The sequence below is a fragment of the Plectropomus leopardus genome, chromosome 20 (assembly GCF_026936395.1).
Source record: "Plectropomus leopardus strain MGB_pleo_1.0 chromosome 20, ASM2693639v1, whole genome shotgun sequence".
In the NCBI taxonomy this organism is placed as follows: Eukaryota; Metazoa; Chordata; class Actinopteri; order Perciformes; family Serranidae; genus Plectropomus; species Plectropomus leopardus.
The window spans coordinates 16,473,586-16,488,242 of record NC_142195.1 but is presented as its reverse complement, the minus strand read 5'-3'; the positions used below and the strand labels follow the sequence as shown (position 1 = coordinate 16,488,242).

Genomic DNA, 14,657 nt, shown 5'->3' with positions numbered 1-14,657 from the left:
TTCCTCTAAAAATAATAATTATGATTTGTTTCACAATTCTGTAATGGAAATCAGTGTGTCTGCCATGTCCTACAGATAAAAGAGTTAGTCATAAGATACATTAAGGAAAGATGATTAGCAGTAAGATTGTGCAGCAGAGACAAAAATATGAACCATGTGGCTGGTATTAAACCAGACCTTTAACAATGTGCTATACTTCAGTTGACTTGAGGTAATTGTTTTGTAGTCTTTGGCAACACCTGTGTCAATGAGCAGTAAATGCAATGTGTTTGTTGGTTGACCAGGTGAATTTATTTATATCAGCTTGTTTTATGAGCCCTGCAAATGAAAGGCTTACCACAGCAAAGACGTGTGTGTGTATGTGTGTGTGTATGTGTGTCAAGTGTGCGTGTCAAGCCCTCAGGAACAGCAGCAGGCTTTGACATAGTGGCCGAACAGTTGTCTTACAATGTCTGGGTCCTTCGTGCAGTTCCATTGGGCCCAAAAAAGACTTTTTCCCATAGACTTGTATTGGAAAAGAGAAATCCAGAAATCAGTGGATAATTTTTTTTGTGCGTCACAACCCAAACAAAATGACTTGTTTTACTATCAGAATTTGATCAGTTAGGGTTGCCAGGTGGTTCAGTGGATAGCACGGTTGCCCCATGTACAGAGGCAATGACCTTGTTGCAGCGGCCATGAGTTCGCCTCCAGCTTTTGGCCCTTTGCTGCATGTTGTCCCCTCTCACGTGAGTGGAGGGCTAACCCTGAAGTATGCTGGTAAGTAAGCTGGTGGATTTCTCTTGTGCACTTGCTCTATGGCCCCATAGATACAGAGGATGTGGGTAACTTTTCACCTGTGGAGTCAAATTTTTTTTCTGCCTTTAAGGTCAATGAGCCACAATGACCTTGGTCCCGTCCCAACACTGTTTCCAGTTTACCATGGCACCTTGTCATCCATGGTGTATGTGTGTGCATGTACTGTATATATGATTTGGTGCATTGTAATCTCATACCACCTTTGTATCTTAAGAAAATACACACTGTTTGTGACAAATTAGCACCCCACAAATGGCATTGTCATGAACTGTTCTAGATGTAAAGTTATATAGTTTAGGTTTACAAAAAGAATCATTATTGGATGTTGTCATGTTATGTACTTAACATTAAGTTACACAGGTTAGGTTTAGAAAAAGAATTGGTGACAATTATTGTTACTTAGTTTAATGAGGGACACAAACACCAGTCTCCTTGGGGAAAGTCCTGTGTTGTTTGACCCTGTCACCACCACAGCCTGCCTTTTTTATGTAGAATTTCAGTCTTTATACTATTTCCTTCTTTACTCCCATCAGCGCATTGGTCATGTGCTCGCAGCCTTCTTGAATCAATTACGTATATATGAATACTGGCTCGTGGTTATGTGGGTTATATACTGATTTTGGTGCATTGATTTTTGTAGTTATACCCACAAACAAGGCATGCGAACAGCCTCTCTGGTGTGTGCGAGATTATAATTATTAACGATTGTGTGCTTCTTGCAATTTTTCACGGGAATGTCAGCACAGATGCTAAGTTCAGAATACTTGGAATGCAATGGCTTTTACCAGACAGCCACGGGCTCAATCATCATGTGCTATCTCGTTCAGCAATAGATAGCAACAAAACAGTTTATCTAAATAAAAGTCTTGTTACTTGAAATTGTATATATTTTTATATTATGTGACTTGTTTATTATTTTTTCCGCATTTGATTTCACTACATTCAGGACAGGACAAGACCATAACAAAAAGGGATTATTTAAATTATTTACATTTAGTTTTCTGAACGGTAAAACATGCTGTTTGTGTAGAAGAAAGTCTGTGTGTGTAAGTGTTATGTATGCATCCATGTGCTTCGGTACAGTTTGTGCTCATGTGACGTTGAATGTATAAGAGCAAAGAATGAAAAGGAGAGTTGATCTGTTCATGGCAGCTGCTGGCATATGGCGACTGGCCAGCAGCTTGTGACTGGGAGGTTGTCAGATGTAAGACTGCTGTTTAAAAGGTTACAGAAACAACATGGTGCTCTGAGCAAATCACAAGATCTGCACAGCATGAAAAAAGATACTGAGGGGAATAGCTAAGAATTAGACAATCATACTACAGATTCTGAATAAATCCTGATTATTCAGTGTTGTAAGGGCACTATTTTTGGATAACAATGAAAAGGCTGCAGTTATCAGAAACCAAAATTGTATGTAACCCTTATATGCAGCCACATTTTTTTCAACAGCTATAGCAATAAATACATCCCTGAGGGTAACTGTGGAAGGAACAATGGTTTCCAAAAACACACTGAAGTAAATTTATGTCTATTGAATCACAAATATTGGGACCTAAGATACTATTAACATCGGGCCTCGTTTAGGAAGCGTTACTCGAAACAAAATCGTCTTATTTTTGTTCATATCCACAATTTATTTTCATTTTGTTAATACTTACTGGTTGTTTTTGTCTTATTCATGTTACTTTTTTTTAGGTAGGAGAGAATTTAAAAGTAGCCAAGTGCGCTCTTACCAAGATAAGAAAAAAGCATCTAATTTTCACAGTCAACAAATTGTTCGTCCAACAGAAAGAAAAATAAGGTGCTCTATTCAGGATTGTTTGTTGCTGTTAGTAAACACACTTGCAAAGTAAAAGCCAACCCCAGATTCACTCTCGTTTGCTGTTTTGCGTGGCTATATTTATTTTTTTTGTCACTGCAAAGTCACTGCAAAGTCTGACTTTACATTTGAAGAACATAAAATATGCATATAATAAAATATCATCCTGTATTACCAAATTTAGATTATTATATGTTGTAGAGTAATTCTAGTAATAGATTATTAAATTCATGGGCTATTAAATATTATTGGTCTATTGATCCAAATTAAGACTATAAAATTCCTCAGATGATATTGTGTGCATTCAGCTTCTGAATGGCTTACACACTGCTCTTAGATGCTTTGACCATTCTGGTCTTGCACAGAAGCAAGCGGCAACCTCTGAGGCCGAAAAATGAACCCAACACCGAAGTACCAAAAACAGCTCAGTTCGTCAAATGGCCCTTGAAGCAATTCAATGCCTATAGATGCCCATGCTATAATGCCCAACTTTACAGCAGAAACAGACATGTTTGCAGCCTAGTACAAAAAATGATGATTTCAACATTCATGACAACTGTTAAGGGTTTGTTTTTTTTTGGTTTTTTTTTAAATAAAGCACCCATTTATATATTATTAAACCTTGAAGTTATTCATAACTATGGGCAGGGCCGGTTTAGTGACACTGTGTGAAGCAGCGTAACAGTCTATACATACTATATAGGACATCGTCAAAGTTCGTCTTTTGTGATTGTTTTGATTGAGGAAAGGCAAAAATTAAACTGTGGATGTAAAAATTGTACAGAAAATACTGAGCACAGCTGAAATTTTTGTTTTGTTTATTTTTTCTTTTTCCAATGTCACTGAAACGCATACAAACTGTCTCTCCAAAGACTTTGGCATGCTGCTGACCAGAATCAAGATTACTATGTCTATTTTTAGTGTTTTCTCTGATCACATCATTTTGATTCTAATTGTTTTTAATCTACGAGATTTGTTCTGCTGTTTGGAAAATGCTGTCATGTTCTGAGAACAAATAATAGTTTAAACTACAATTAACTGTTTTTTTCCCCCTAACTTTCACTCAGGAGCAGAATTTGCCTTTAAAATGAAAAGAAATAATGATTTGACCACAATGATTTTTTTTATTGTGACAACATTTTTAGCCATATCACCCGGCCCCAACTAGAGGTTTTGTGTTCTGTACAAATTGCACAACAATTTATCAGCAGACCTCTGATCTGCACTGAACTGTTGGAACTGCTCTCTCTTCGTTCATACATCTTTCTCTCCACTCCCATTTCATATCATATAGTTACCCGCAGACTAAAACATAAGCACTCCGTTCTGTATAAATATGTGTCCCCAGGGGACTGAGTCTGGCCCCTAAACATTGTACACTGCACAGTCATGTCAGGGTTTTGACCTCGCTCCTTCTCTTTCCAGGGTGTGAAAACAAGAGCCCAGCTGCCAAGAGAGTATAGCAGGAGACAGCCAGCTGAGCCCAGGGAGTCTCTAGTCTCGTCACCGGGCCACCACAGCGGTCGTACAGTAAGTTTCTTAATGGGGGAGCGGGATGAGGGGGGTGCAACTTCCAGGAGCACTAAAGCATGCAGACCCCCTTCCTTTGCTTCAAACACCCACAGATACACAAACACACACACACACACACACACACACATACATACATATACATACCCACACACACAGCTTCCCCCTCACCTCCCTCTGTCAGAGTAGTCCAGAGGCCTTAATTACGCTTAAGTATTAATGAGGAAGTTCAACCCAGTGTCATTGCTTTGTTTCCCATAAATACAAATCACTTAAGTGTGCAACCACAGCCACGTAATTCATTATGGTTCATTTTAAATGTCACAGTCTTACAGGAAGGGATGCTCTGCTCTTATCTACCTAGATGATTTTCTCTGTCACCATGTTTTTGTCTGCTTTACCTGAAATTTGCATTATTCAGGCTGTTCCCTTTCTGTTTCCCTCTCCGTTTAATTACTAATGTCTTGCTTACTGTGGGCAGCCACACTGCTGGGTTCCAATTTCACGAACAAACAAATACATTACATTTGTACATACTATTATTCTTGCATTAGATTTTTATCCAAATAGCATTTTTGATTATCAGCTAAGCAACATTGAATAACATATTGCCATATATTTATCTTTTTATGATCTGTTCTGAAGTCCACATTTACTGTTTTTTGTAATGCGTAAGAGTTTGAGTATGCTGTTGATAATATAAAAGCAGTTACTTTAGCAGTTACTTTATGATCCAAACCTAAAAAATGACATCCCTTATTTTTAACAACATGAAAGTAATGAAGAGGCACCATGTTATTGTGAGACATAAAGTGAGAGGGAGGGAGCTAACTTGAAGCAGCTACAAGGAGTTTTTAACTGTTTATGAAACAGTTTCAGTTTAACACCGATGCCTCTACATGACCTGCATAAGCATACAGGACCATCAACGAGACGATTGACCATTTTGTTATAGATATTTAAGTTATTCTTAATGCCTATCCTCAGGTCCACTTGGAAACGGCTGTTTCACAGGGTTTAATATGAGGAAGTTTACCAAAATTCTCCATTTAACTTAACTGACGTCAAACTTGTGGCATTTTTTCCATAGAGAAGGATCCATGCTTGTAAAAAAGGACAACTGTTGGCTGTGAAGCATTTACTCTTATAACAGCCAACTCACTTATGGTGTAAACTACGAATTAACAAAAAAGTGACAATAACTAACATAAACCACCATATTCTGAACAGATACATTATAAAAACTGACAGAAAGTTGCATTTTTGTTTCATAACATAAAACAGCAAACTTAACATGTAGCATGCTTAGTTGCATGCTACATGTATACCATATGTAGCATGCCAACATACAATAATTAAGCCCTTGCTATTACAGTTTAGTAATAAAAGGGATACACGGAAACCTGGTAAGCAAGATACTGGCAAAAAAGCAGGACATGTCTTTCTTTCACTTGGTGTGTCCTTGAACAGTCTTATTGTGTTTCCTGGAAGGCTCAGTTTCAAAACACCATTATGTCATATGAAGCATTTCAGTTACATGATAGTAATGCCTTACTATCATGCATTAGACAGTTAAGATGCTGCAGCTGAGTGAGGGAGAATATTCCTGAATACATTTTGAGACACCAGTCTGACACCTTTCTTTGTGATTCTGACGACATGTGATGTGATTTAAAGTCTTGGAAACTGTCTTTTTACATTCAGATCAGTTCATACGTTGTCTTTGCTGTGACATGAAAGGAAAAATGTACATGAAAAACGTGATGTAAAGACATCAAAACATCAGTAATTAACTTCCAGTCTTCCTTCATGTGACAGGTAATTAATGCCTGTTTGAGAGATTAATAAAATAATAATTGAGGAAATAGAAATAGAGCTGACAGTGTCTGCCTTGATGCTTGGCTAACACAAGCTTAAACAACCGCTAACCTCACATGTAGGTTTTTCATTTTCATCTCACATGCACACAGAAGTCACTGCAGTTAATCAGCGTCAGCAGTTGCATATAAACGGGCACTACACATTCATAATAATGCACCTACAAACACTCGCGCAGGCACACAATACATGCATGCACATACACATCTCCTATCTATTCTCTCCAGTGCTGCTGTTTGTTGTACACCCCCCCCTTCCCTCCTCTCCCCTTCTCGTCCTCCCCTCCCTAGTCACAGCTCACTGTCAACAGCGCAGGATTAGGAGCATTTGACTGGCCTGTTGCTAAGCAACAGTAACCATGGCAACTGATTCATTATGAAGACGGGGATGGGACAGGGAAAATGCATCAGGGAATGGGTTGATGGGTAAATGCTGTATTGTAATTATTATGGTGTCTTTTCTGTCTCGTGTAAGCTGGTGCATTGAAACTGAACCGGTGTCGATCTGCTCGGGTGAAGTTTGTTTTCTGCTCATAAGACGTTGTATGGATTTTTGAGGGCTCACTGGACACAACAAGGTGTCATTAAAAAAATGAAACCTGTTCTTCTAATGATGAACCTTCACAGCAAAGGATTTGTGCATATGACTGATTTCCAGAGCCTTCGTACATACACATGCTCATAAAAGAATGATTTCTTGTTGATTTTGATGTTGAATTTCCTAATGACGGTTATAAAACCAACTAAATTTCCCCACCTTTGGGGGTGCCTTTCAATTTTCTTAAAGCTCAGGTAAGCAGTTTAATTTTGGCTTCATAGAGCAACATTCACTTAATAAACTTTGAACATATTGTAATTCAAGTAGTTGGAGAGAAAACTAGACTTCTGCACCTCTCCTTGGCTGTGGTTTCAGGATTTAGAAAATGTATCACGCGACAGGTGACTTCAGCCAATCACAGGTCATTTCAGAGGAAGGGCGTTCCTATTGGATTTTCTACATAAGCACCCACACTTCCCTTCAGATAGTTAAAGCCTGATTCAGTGCAAGAAGCATGCAGAAATAGCTGCTACTCCAGCATTGGCATCAACTGTCCAAAGCAACCCCAAAAAAGGAAGACAGACTTGCCTAAGAGATAGTCTAAAACAATCTGACAAAACGCATGTCAATCGGAGAAGCAGTTAAGAGATGGAGAAAAAATGCTGCTAATAGTTTAGCCGTCTGCTAACACGTCTGCGGCTTCATGTTCATGTTTATGTCTCTAACATAAGCTAGCATTTCGAATCATGGTGTGTCCTTCACCTTATTTGCTGCTGCTAAGACCACCTCGCCAAGAGATCCCTGTTGTGTTGTTTTCCATTAAATAGAAGATATTATTCATGGGTTAGCCCCAGACTTCAAACATGCTCTTCACAAATCATTCTGCTACTGTTGGGACAGAGTTGCACTTGAACTAAGACCTTTGAGTCAACTCTGGTCCAGAAAGTTGAATCAGCAACTTTGTGGTGCCTAATGGGTTTTTTTTTATCCATGGTTTATTTCACATGATTTAATCAACTGTTTTTCATGCATATATACTAAAAAGAATACATTGTACTTATTGACTCAGTTGTGTTAGTGCTGAGGTAAAGAAGGGCAGATATCTTTGCTGGCGGGTTCATGTTGTGCTTGCAAGAGGACAGGAAGGTCTCTTAATCACATGTCAGCGTTTTCATGGAGTCAAAGACTGAATATCACTGATGCTGGGGGAAATAACATCCACTGCTAAGGCAGTATGAACTAATTACAGCTGGCCCTTAACAATGCAGGAACAAACTTAAAACATCATCGTAAAATAGCCATTATTTAGCAATCAATGTAGATGCTGTGCAACATTTTCACTGCAAATGTATTCAACTTTTCTGAGCCATTTCTTCGTGTGAGGTTTTAACCAATACTCATGTCATAGGTAATGCCTTTATATTGCTTTCTTAGGTTGTCCCAGCTATAAGATAGCGTGTTGTGCAACCTACTAAATATGACTTTTTGTTCAGGTTAGTCTGCTCAAGTTCTTTGCAGAAGACAAGGATGTGGTCATGTGTTTGTTCTTTATCAAAAAATCAGTTGAGTGTGCACTTGTCCCATATTTTGTACAAGCTCATCAAACAGATAAAAGCCATTTTCTCAGAAATATATACACATTTCCCCTGAGATCAATCTTCAAAGTATTCTGCTATTTGTAATTTGCTCTAGTTATTGTCAGTATCTGTTTTCAGGTTGAAATATATAATATATATATTGAAATACATTGGCTTGTCTGTGCTTAGAACATTGTAGCTGGCATATTTTTTGCTATTTGGTGTGGTAGAAGCACGTTTTCTGCCTAAAATACTGTGGGCTTCTAGATCTATTTGAGGTACTTTATTTGTAGGTATGATATATTGGTTTGTTTATTCTAAAGAACTTTATTTGCTAATCAGCTGCTTTTTCTCTTTTGTTTTCTGTATTACAGTAGCTTGTTAGCATTATTCTCTATTTACACCCAAATCAGGGTCAGCATAATGACATTATATACATATCTTATCATATCATTGTCTTATACATTTCTTACCAAGTCGCTCATTGCCTTTTATCCCATATTTTTGAAGGAAATTGCACCAATTTTCTCAGTTTGAATAATTCAATTTAAATAGTTTAAAAAGTTTAAATACTACTACTATAAAGCAGCCCAAAGAAAAGTGATGTCGTTCCAGGTTTCAAAGGGTTAACTGATGTTTAACCCAACTTAGAACACACCAAATTGTGTTTCACTGATGTTATACACCATCAGCTGAAATATCATATAAAAACTGCATACAGAGACACATAGAGTGCACAGATACAAATGCTCTTTCTCACAGTGCAGATGTATTGAGCACATAGAGGCTACACAGTGTGTTAGGTAACAGCAGTGTTGTGTCAGCTGACAGTGGTTATGGAAGTAGGCGGCTCCAAGATGCAGGAATTCACAGAGGAGCCTTCTGTTTTTGTCTAAGGAACCAGAGCGACATACCTGCACTCAGTCCAGGAACATTTAGATTCGGTATACGGTGAATGTGACTTTCACAATTACTGCTGCATTATCCAGTCTGCCTGATGGTCCTGTAAATGTATGAGGGTGTGGCCTAATGTCCTCTAAGGCCACCATTATGTTGTTTGTATGCTGGTAAGTACAGCCTCTCTTTCACAAATCTGCAGACGCCTTGCATATAAATGTTCAGCCTACATTATACTGCAAGTGACTGTAACATCTCAGCCATGACATAAATTAGTTTCTACTGTATGAGTACTTTGTCACTGACATGTTTAGATATACTAAATACTTAACAAATGCCACATGCATAGTGCTACATATAGTCTAAAATATATTTAAGTAGATTGTCTCTATTGGTCATAATAAGCTCTGCATCCAGAGACACACGTCTGCACAATTCTGCATGTTCTATGCATACATTATATATTGTACATACCTGGGGGCATGAAGACACTGTCACATCTGTTATAAAACCACTGAGTAATGACATTGCAAATTATATAAGGCATAGCCTACTATTTATCATTCTGGCTTTACATGTGCCCTACAAACGCTTCATTTTTCCTACACAGACAACAACGGCATATATAAAGCATCTAAATCTAAAGTCTACACAATGTACTCATACGGCTGACGTCTGGTCAGTTGTCACGCTGGTGCAGTAAATTGTAAGACAAAAAGAGGTTGTTTGAGAAAGGGTTTCATTAGAATCAGATTAGGCAACGTGTCAGAGTCTGGACACCAGAAATCACGGCCAGCATTTATATTATCACTGCTATGTCACAGGTTCACCAAAAGAGGAAACGCTGTTATTGTTAGAACACATAAAACTAAAATGGAAGTCATTAATTCAACCACACTCCAACCATCAAAAGTGTCAGTATTTTTCAGAAATCCTACTCACAGTCGGCAGCAGGATGGCTGCTCTAACTTTAGGATGCCTTTCATTCTGGTACTTTTGATCCATTGCTATCTTCTTCCTCTCCCATCTTAGAATAATAAAAGTTGTTTTTTTGTAGCACCTGTGAACTCCCATTGCTAAGCAGTGCTTTCACAATCTGCTAATTCTCACAGGTACAGCCTCACACTTTATTCTGTGAACTCAATTAACACCATACTGCATTTTACTCCTCAGACTTTATTTTTAACCTATAAAACTAATTGATTTCATGTTCCAACCTGGCACAATGTACTCCCTGTTTTATCCCAGTAACCCACGAATGATCAGGCCAGTTCAGTTACAGGAATGACAAAGTTTCCTCTGTTCTAGAATTACTTCTTGTGTATAATGACATCAAGGTGAGCATGGATAGTTGGAACCTCTTAAGGGAAAAAATGCGGTCATGCCTGTGAAGAAATAGAAAATAGCTGACCCCTCATAGTTGGTCTAGTCTAAAAAAAGTGAAGTAATATCTGTTGTTGAGATTCCATTATCAAAAAGGCAGTTAAACAAGCAAAAACTGCCCAGCTATTCCAAAACACTCAGATAACAAAGAAGATATGCTATAGATAGCAAATCGTTTGAATTCCTTAACCATGAAGAGGAGATAAACACCGACCGCCCTCTTCATTCAGAAGAGCTTTGCTCCCACATCAAGAGCAAAGTGAATATGTTTCTACAAAATCAATCCATCCATACCCCAAGCCAAAGAACTTTGGTTATGGACTATAAAATTTGGATAGGGCTTTCCAAATTGTTTATAAAGCAAAAGTGAATGAACTGCAGACGAATTATGGAAGGTAATAATTTGTCAAGGGGGGAGAAGTAAAATGGTGAAAAGGGTGCTTAGAGTGGTCCTGGATGCCCTTTGGGGGATATTAGGAAAACTGCCTACTGCAGTTACATCTTTTGCCTTTAATATTGTGAAGGAGTACCTGTTTTTCACTTCAATACAGTAAATCCAATCAACAGTTAGTCTACGCTGTAATGAATGTCTTCCAAAAAAGGGTAGGAACATTTTTGTGGTGTCTGTGGCAAACCTCCAAATCAGGAACAAAAATATCATTCATACAACCTCTGATCCCTGAAATTAGGTAGGCATTTTTTTCCCCACAGAATTAAAGTCATACATTGTTGCATCCTGTAGCTGTGGACCTGAACTCAAGGGTCCACTAAATAGTCCCCTTAGCTTCACACACACATTTCCCGCAATTTTTAGACTCCAATTTTTTTGCATTTTCTGCACCAATTTATGGTGCAGATGTATTAATCTTTGTCAGAATATAAGTCCTCTGCTACTGTCATGTACTTAAGCCTTTGAAACCTCGATCAGCATTTGTTTTTTTGTACTGCACTCTGCCTTTCACAAAGATTTGAACCCAGAGCAAATTGACTCCTTTCAAAAGCATTATTAAAAGGCATTCAGTAACTAGGCAGGACATGTCCTGCAAACTGCAAAAAAAAATTGTTAAAAGTTGTAAGACAATTACCTGAAAAAAAAACCCAACAGTATGTATCACTTCTTTCCATACCCCCTTAAATTCTACACCTGTGTGGGGAAACAGTTCCATTTTTATTTTTATTTTTTATTTTTTTGCCGCTGAAAGTCAATTTTTAAACTCTTAACTTTGTTAAAAACACTATTTTGTTAACTGAAAGTAATCATCAAAGAAGTTTGTAAATTATGACTACCTATAAAACTGTACCACATGTCTGTTGTATTGAAGACGGGGATTCACAGAAAGGAAATGATACTGCAGGACTGCTTTGAGCCCTCTTTGCTTCTTAGAATTATTAAACATTTTATACACCTTCCTTTGAAGGATTGACACCTCACAGCATGTTGCCTTTATTTAATAAAAATAACTGATGTGGTACAAAATATGTAAAACTAATATTTCTTAATACTGTGCACCTAAAAGTTAATGCCTTAAAGTAATTACTTAGACTAGAATCTAGATAACAAGATTATTGGTATCTTAGATCATAGCAATGAGCCAGATAAGTATTATCTGTCTCCTTTAGAGATGTATTCACGCTACCGAAATTATCTTTGTGAAAGAAAAAAAAAATGTTGCACCTCCTCTCACAAATGGTGTCAAAAGTTAATAAGAGAGAACATTTGTATGATTTGTGTTGATAAGGTTTATATCTTCTTTTTCCCTCTTCAAAAGTGCTATTTTACACTGTGGCTGCTGCTTTTTGAATGCCTGTGTTAGTGCATGCATGTGTGCATGTGCAGTCATTTACTGTTGGTGACAGTGTGGGCGCTCTAAAACAGATTTTTCTTACCGTTTGGTTGTCCTCGTAGAGTTTGAGGTCATAGCCACTTAGCTCGACACAGAAAATGATTGCAGTCACGCCCTCGAAACAGTGGATCCACTTCTTTCTCTCTGAGCGCTGTCCACCCACATCTACCATCTTGAAGGTGAGCTCCTTGAAGGTGAACTTGTTCTCCACAATGCCGGTGGTCATGTCGCGGGACCGTAGGATGTCCTCTACAGTTGGGATGTACTCGAGTGCAGAGATGCGGTCCAGGTCATTCAGATAGTAGGCAGTGTTGTCCTCTAAGTGGTACTCATTAGATCGCTGAAAGCACTCCTGGACCCCTGAGTCAGCCCACAGACGCTTCATGACCCCCAGCAGCTCTGGGGTGATCTCCCCTTTGCTCTCAGCCGGCCCTGTGAGGGCAAAGAGCTGCACAGCATCATAGGCGCGATCAGGATTGTGAAAGTCGATCTTGAGGGTGGTGAGAGCGCGGATTATGCGGGTTAGTGAGTCGATAGCATTGTACAGAATAAGGGGCTTGTACTCCTTGCAGGCCTCCAGGTTGAAGCCCCCACTGTGGATGATCTTCATTTGCTTGACAATGGTACTCTTGCCCGAGTTGCTGGTGCCCAGCAGAAGTAGCTTGATCTCACGACGCTGCCGCTGACTCTCTGAGCGCAAGTGGCGGTCGATCCGCCGCGAGCGCCGCGCCGCTTCCTTCTCCTCCGAGCTCTGACGGCATCCCATGGTCCTCCACCACGTGGTGAGCACAAAGGAACTCGTGCTGCTGCTTGATGGGAAAGCAAATTATAACGGAAGTGGTGACCTAAAAAGGGCCGGTGGAGAGTTGGAGTTGGAGAGGGTTTTCACTCAAGGCAGGAACTTGTCGATGGAGAGGCAGACAAAACTTCACAACCAGACCAATTTAATACTAAACAGGAGAAGCCACCACACAGAGGAGTGACTCAGGAGTATTTCATTCTTTTTGTTCAGGGGCAGTCTGTGAGTCCTGTGTGGGCAGAACCCAGACTTGCGGGATGCCCACACAGCGCCTGGCACTGAGGTTGGACTGCCTGCTGAAGCCAACAGAGCTGGGGTTCATAGCAGGGGCTCCCCCTGAGGAAAAGCTCTGGAAGAGTGCTGGAGAACGTTAAGCGTATATCAGTAGACAAAGTGTTTGGGCTTGATGCGTGAGAATAGCAAAACTCCCTCACTCTCCTCCCACATGGCTCTTGTGGTACGTTGCCCTTGTTTGGCTTCGGCTACCGTCCACCTCAGTTCGATACTGGCCTGCTTTTCTTGATCTTACTGATAAAATCTTTTCTGCTTCCTCTGTGGTGTAGTGTCTCTCCAGCAACTGAAGGCCTCCGAGTCTGCCAACACACAAGACAGAGAAGAGACATGAATGTTTAAGACACTAAAGATCAGTTTCATCACTGTTAGAGTTAAATGTGGACATGAAAGGGTTGATAGACCACAGCAAGCCTGGCTCCCTCCAAAGTTTAAAAATATCTTGACTATCTTGTCTGAAGCTCACTAGTTAACACATATTATGTTTGTTTAGTCCCTGCTTAAACAGGTTGCCTGGTTTGGTACTGCTGTGGGTGTATGGAGACCTAACCTGCATGCACCGACTGCTTCTAGCAACCCACAGTAATGCCAGAGGCACTCTGCATAGATGTGCTTGATGGAAGAATAAACCACAAATGACTGTTTTTGCACCTGTGCAGATTAAACAAACAATATAGAATGTGTCAATTAGAGAACTTCAGCGATGCTGGTAAGCAATTTTTTTAACGAGAAAGGCAGACTTGCTGTTTGCCCCTGCTTCCAGTTTGTATGCTTATTACCTCCTGGCTCTAGCTTTACACTTTTGGAAGTATTTTACTGCTGGAAAGATGATCTTTTCAGAAAGCTAGGCTGTCCAATAGAAAGATGCTAATACGTATTACAGAAAACAGAGATAAAGGACTGCTGCATTTGCTTTTGTTCAAGAGGTTGAAAACCTACTACTTCTGGAATGCACTGCTCCCACTGGTGGGTGACATATGCAGCTTGGTCATTTTAACTAAACCCCCAGGAAGTGCGCTGCACTTTGAGGCATATTTTACATAGTGGTCAAAAGTGGAGTTGCACCATCACGTGATGCCATGGGTACCAGAAAGACTGTTTCTCCACTGACTTACATTGAGAAAAAGACATCTGTAAATCAGTGGATGAATTTCTGTGAATGTCAAAACCTCCGAAATGACTCATTTCACTATCAATATTTAGTCCATTCACTCTGATAACATTTGGAAAGTCTAAAAGAGCCGCAAGTTTAAATTATCTATTTATGGTTTATGTGATGAGCACTGCCTACTTCTACCGTT

The 14,657-nt window shown here is 39.4% G+C and overlaps 1 protein-coding gene and 1 long non-coding RNA gene across 2 annotated transcripts in view; one reads left to right on the top strand and one right to left on the bottom strand.

The window, feature by feature from the left end:
• LOC148186201 (uncharacterized) overlaps positions 1 to 14,657 on the top strand; it is a 58,735-nt gene that overhangs the window by 17,464 nt on the left and 26,614 nt on the right. Inside the window, exon 3 of the long non-coding RNA XR_015775223.1 lies at positions 4,046 to 4,150. This is a non-coding gene — a long non-coding RNA (uncharacterized LOC148186201). The remainder of the gene's footprint in view (positions 1 to 4,045; positions 4,151 to 14,657) is intronic.
• The window catches only part of gnaz (guanine nucleotide binding protein (G protein), alpha z polypeptide), a 40,505-nt gene that overhangs the window by 4,545 nt on the left and 21,303 nt on the right, over positions 1 to 14,657 (bottom strand). The window contains exon 2 of the mRNA XM_042509149.2: positions 12,310 to 13,658. Coding sequence (XP_042365083.1) covers positions 12,310 to 13,032 — 723 coding nt within the window. The 5' untranslated portion in view covers positions 13,033 to 13,658. The remainder of the gene's footprint in view (positions 1 to 12,309; positions 13,659 to 14,657) is intronic.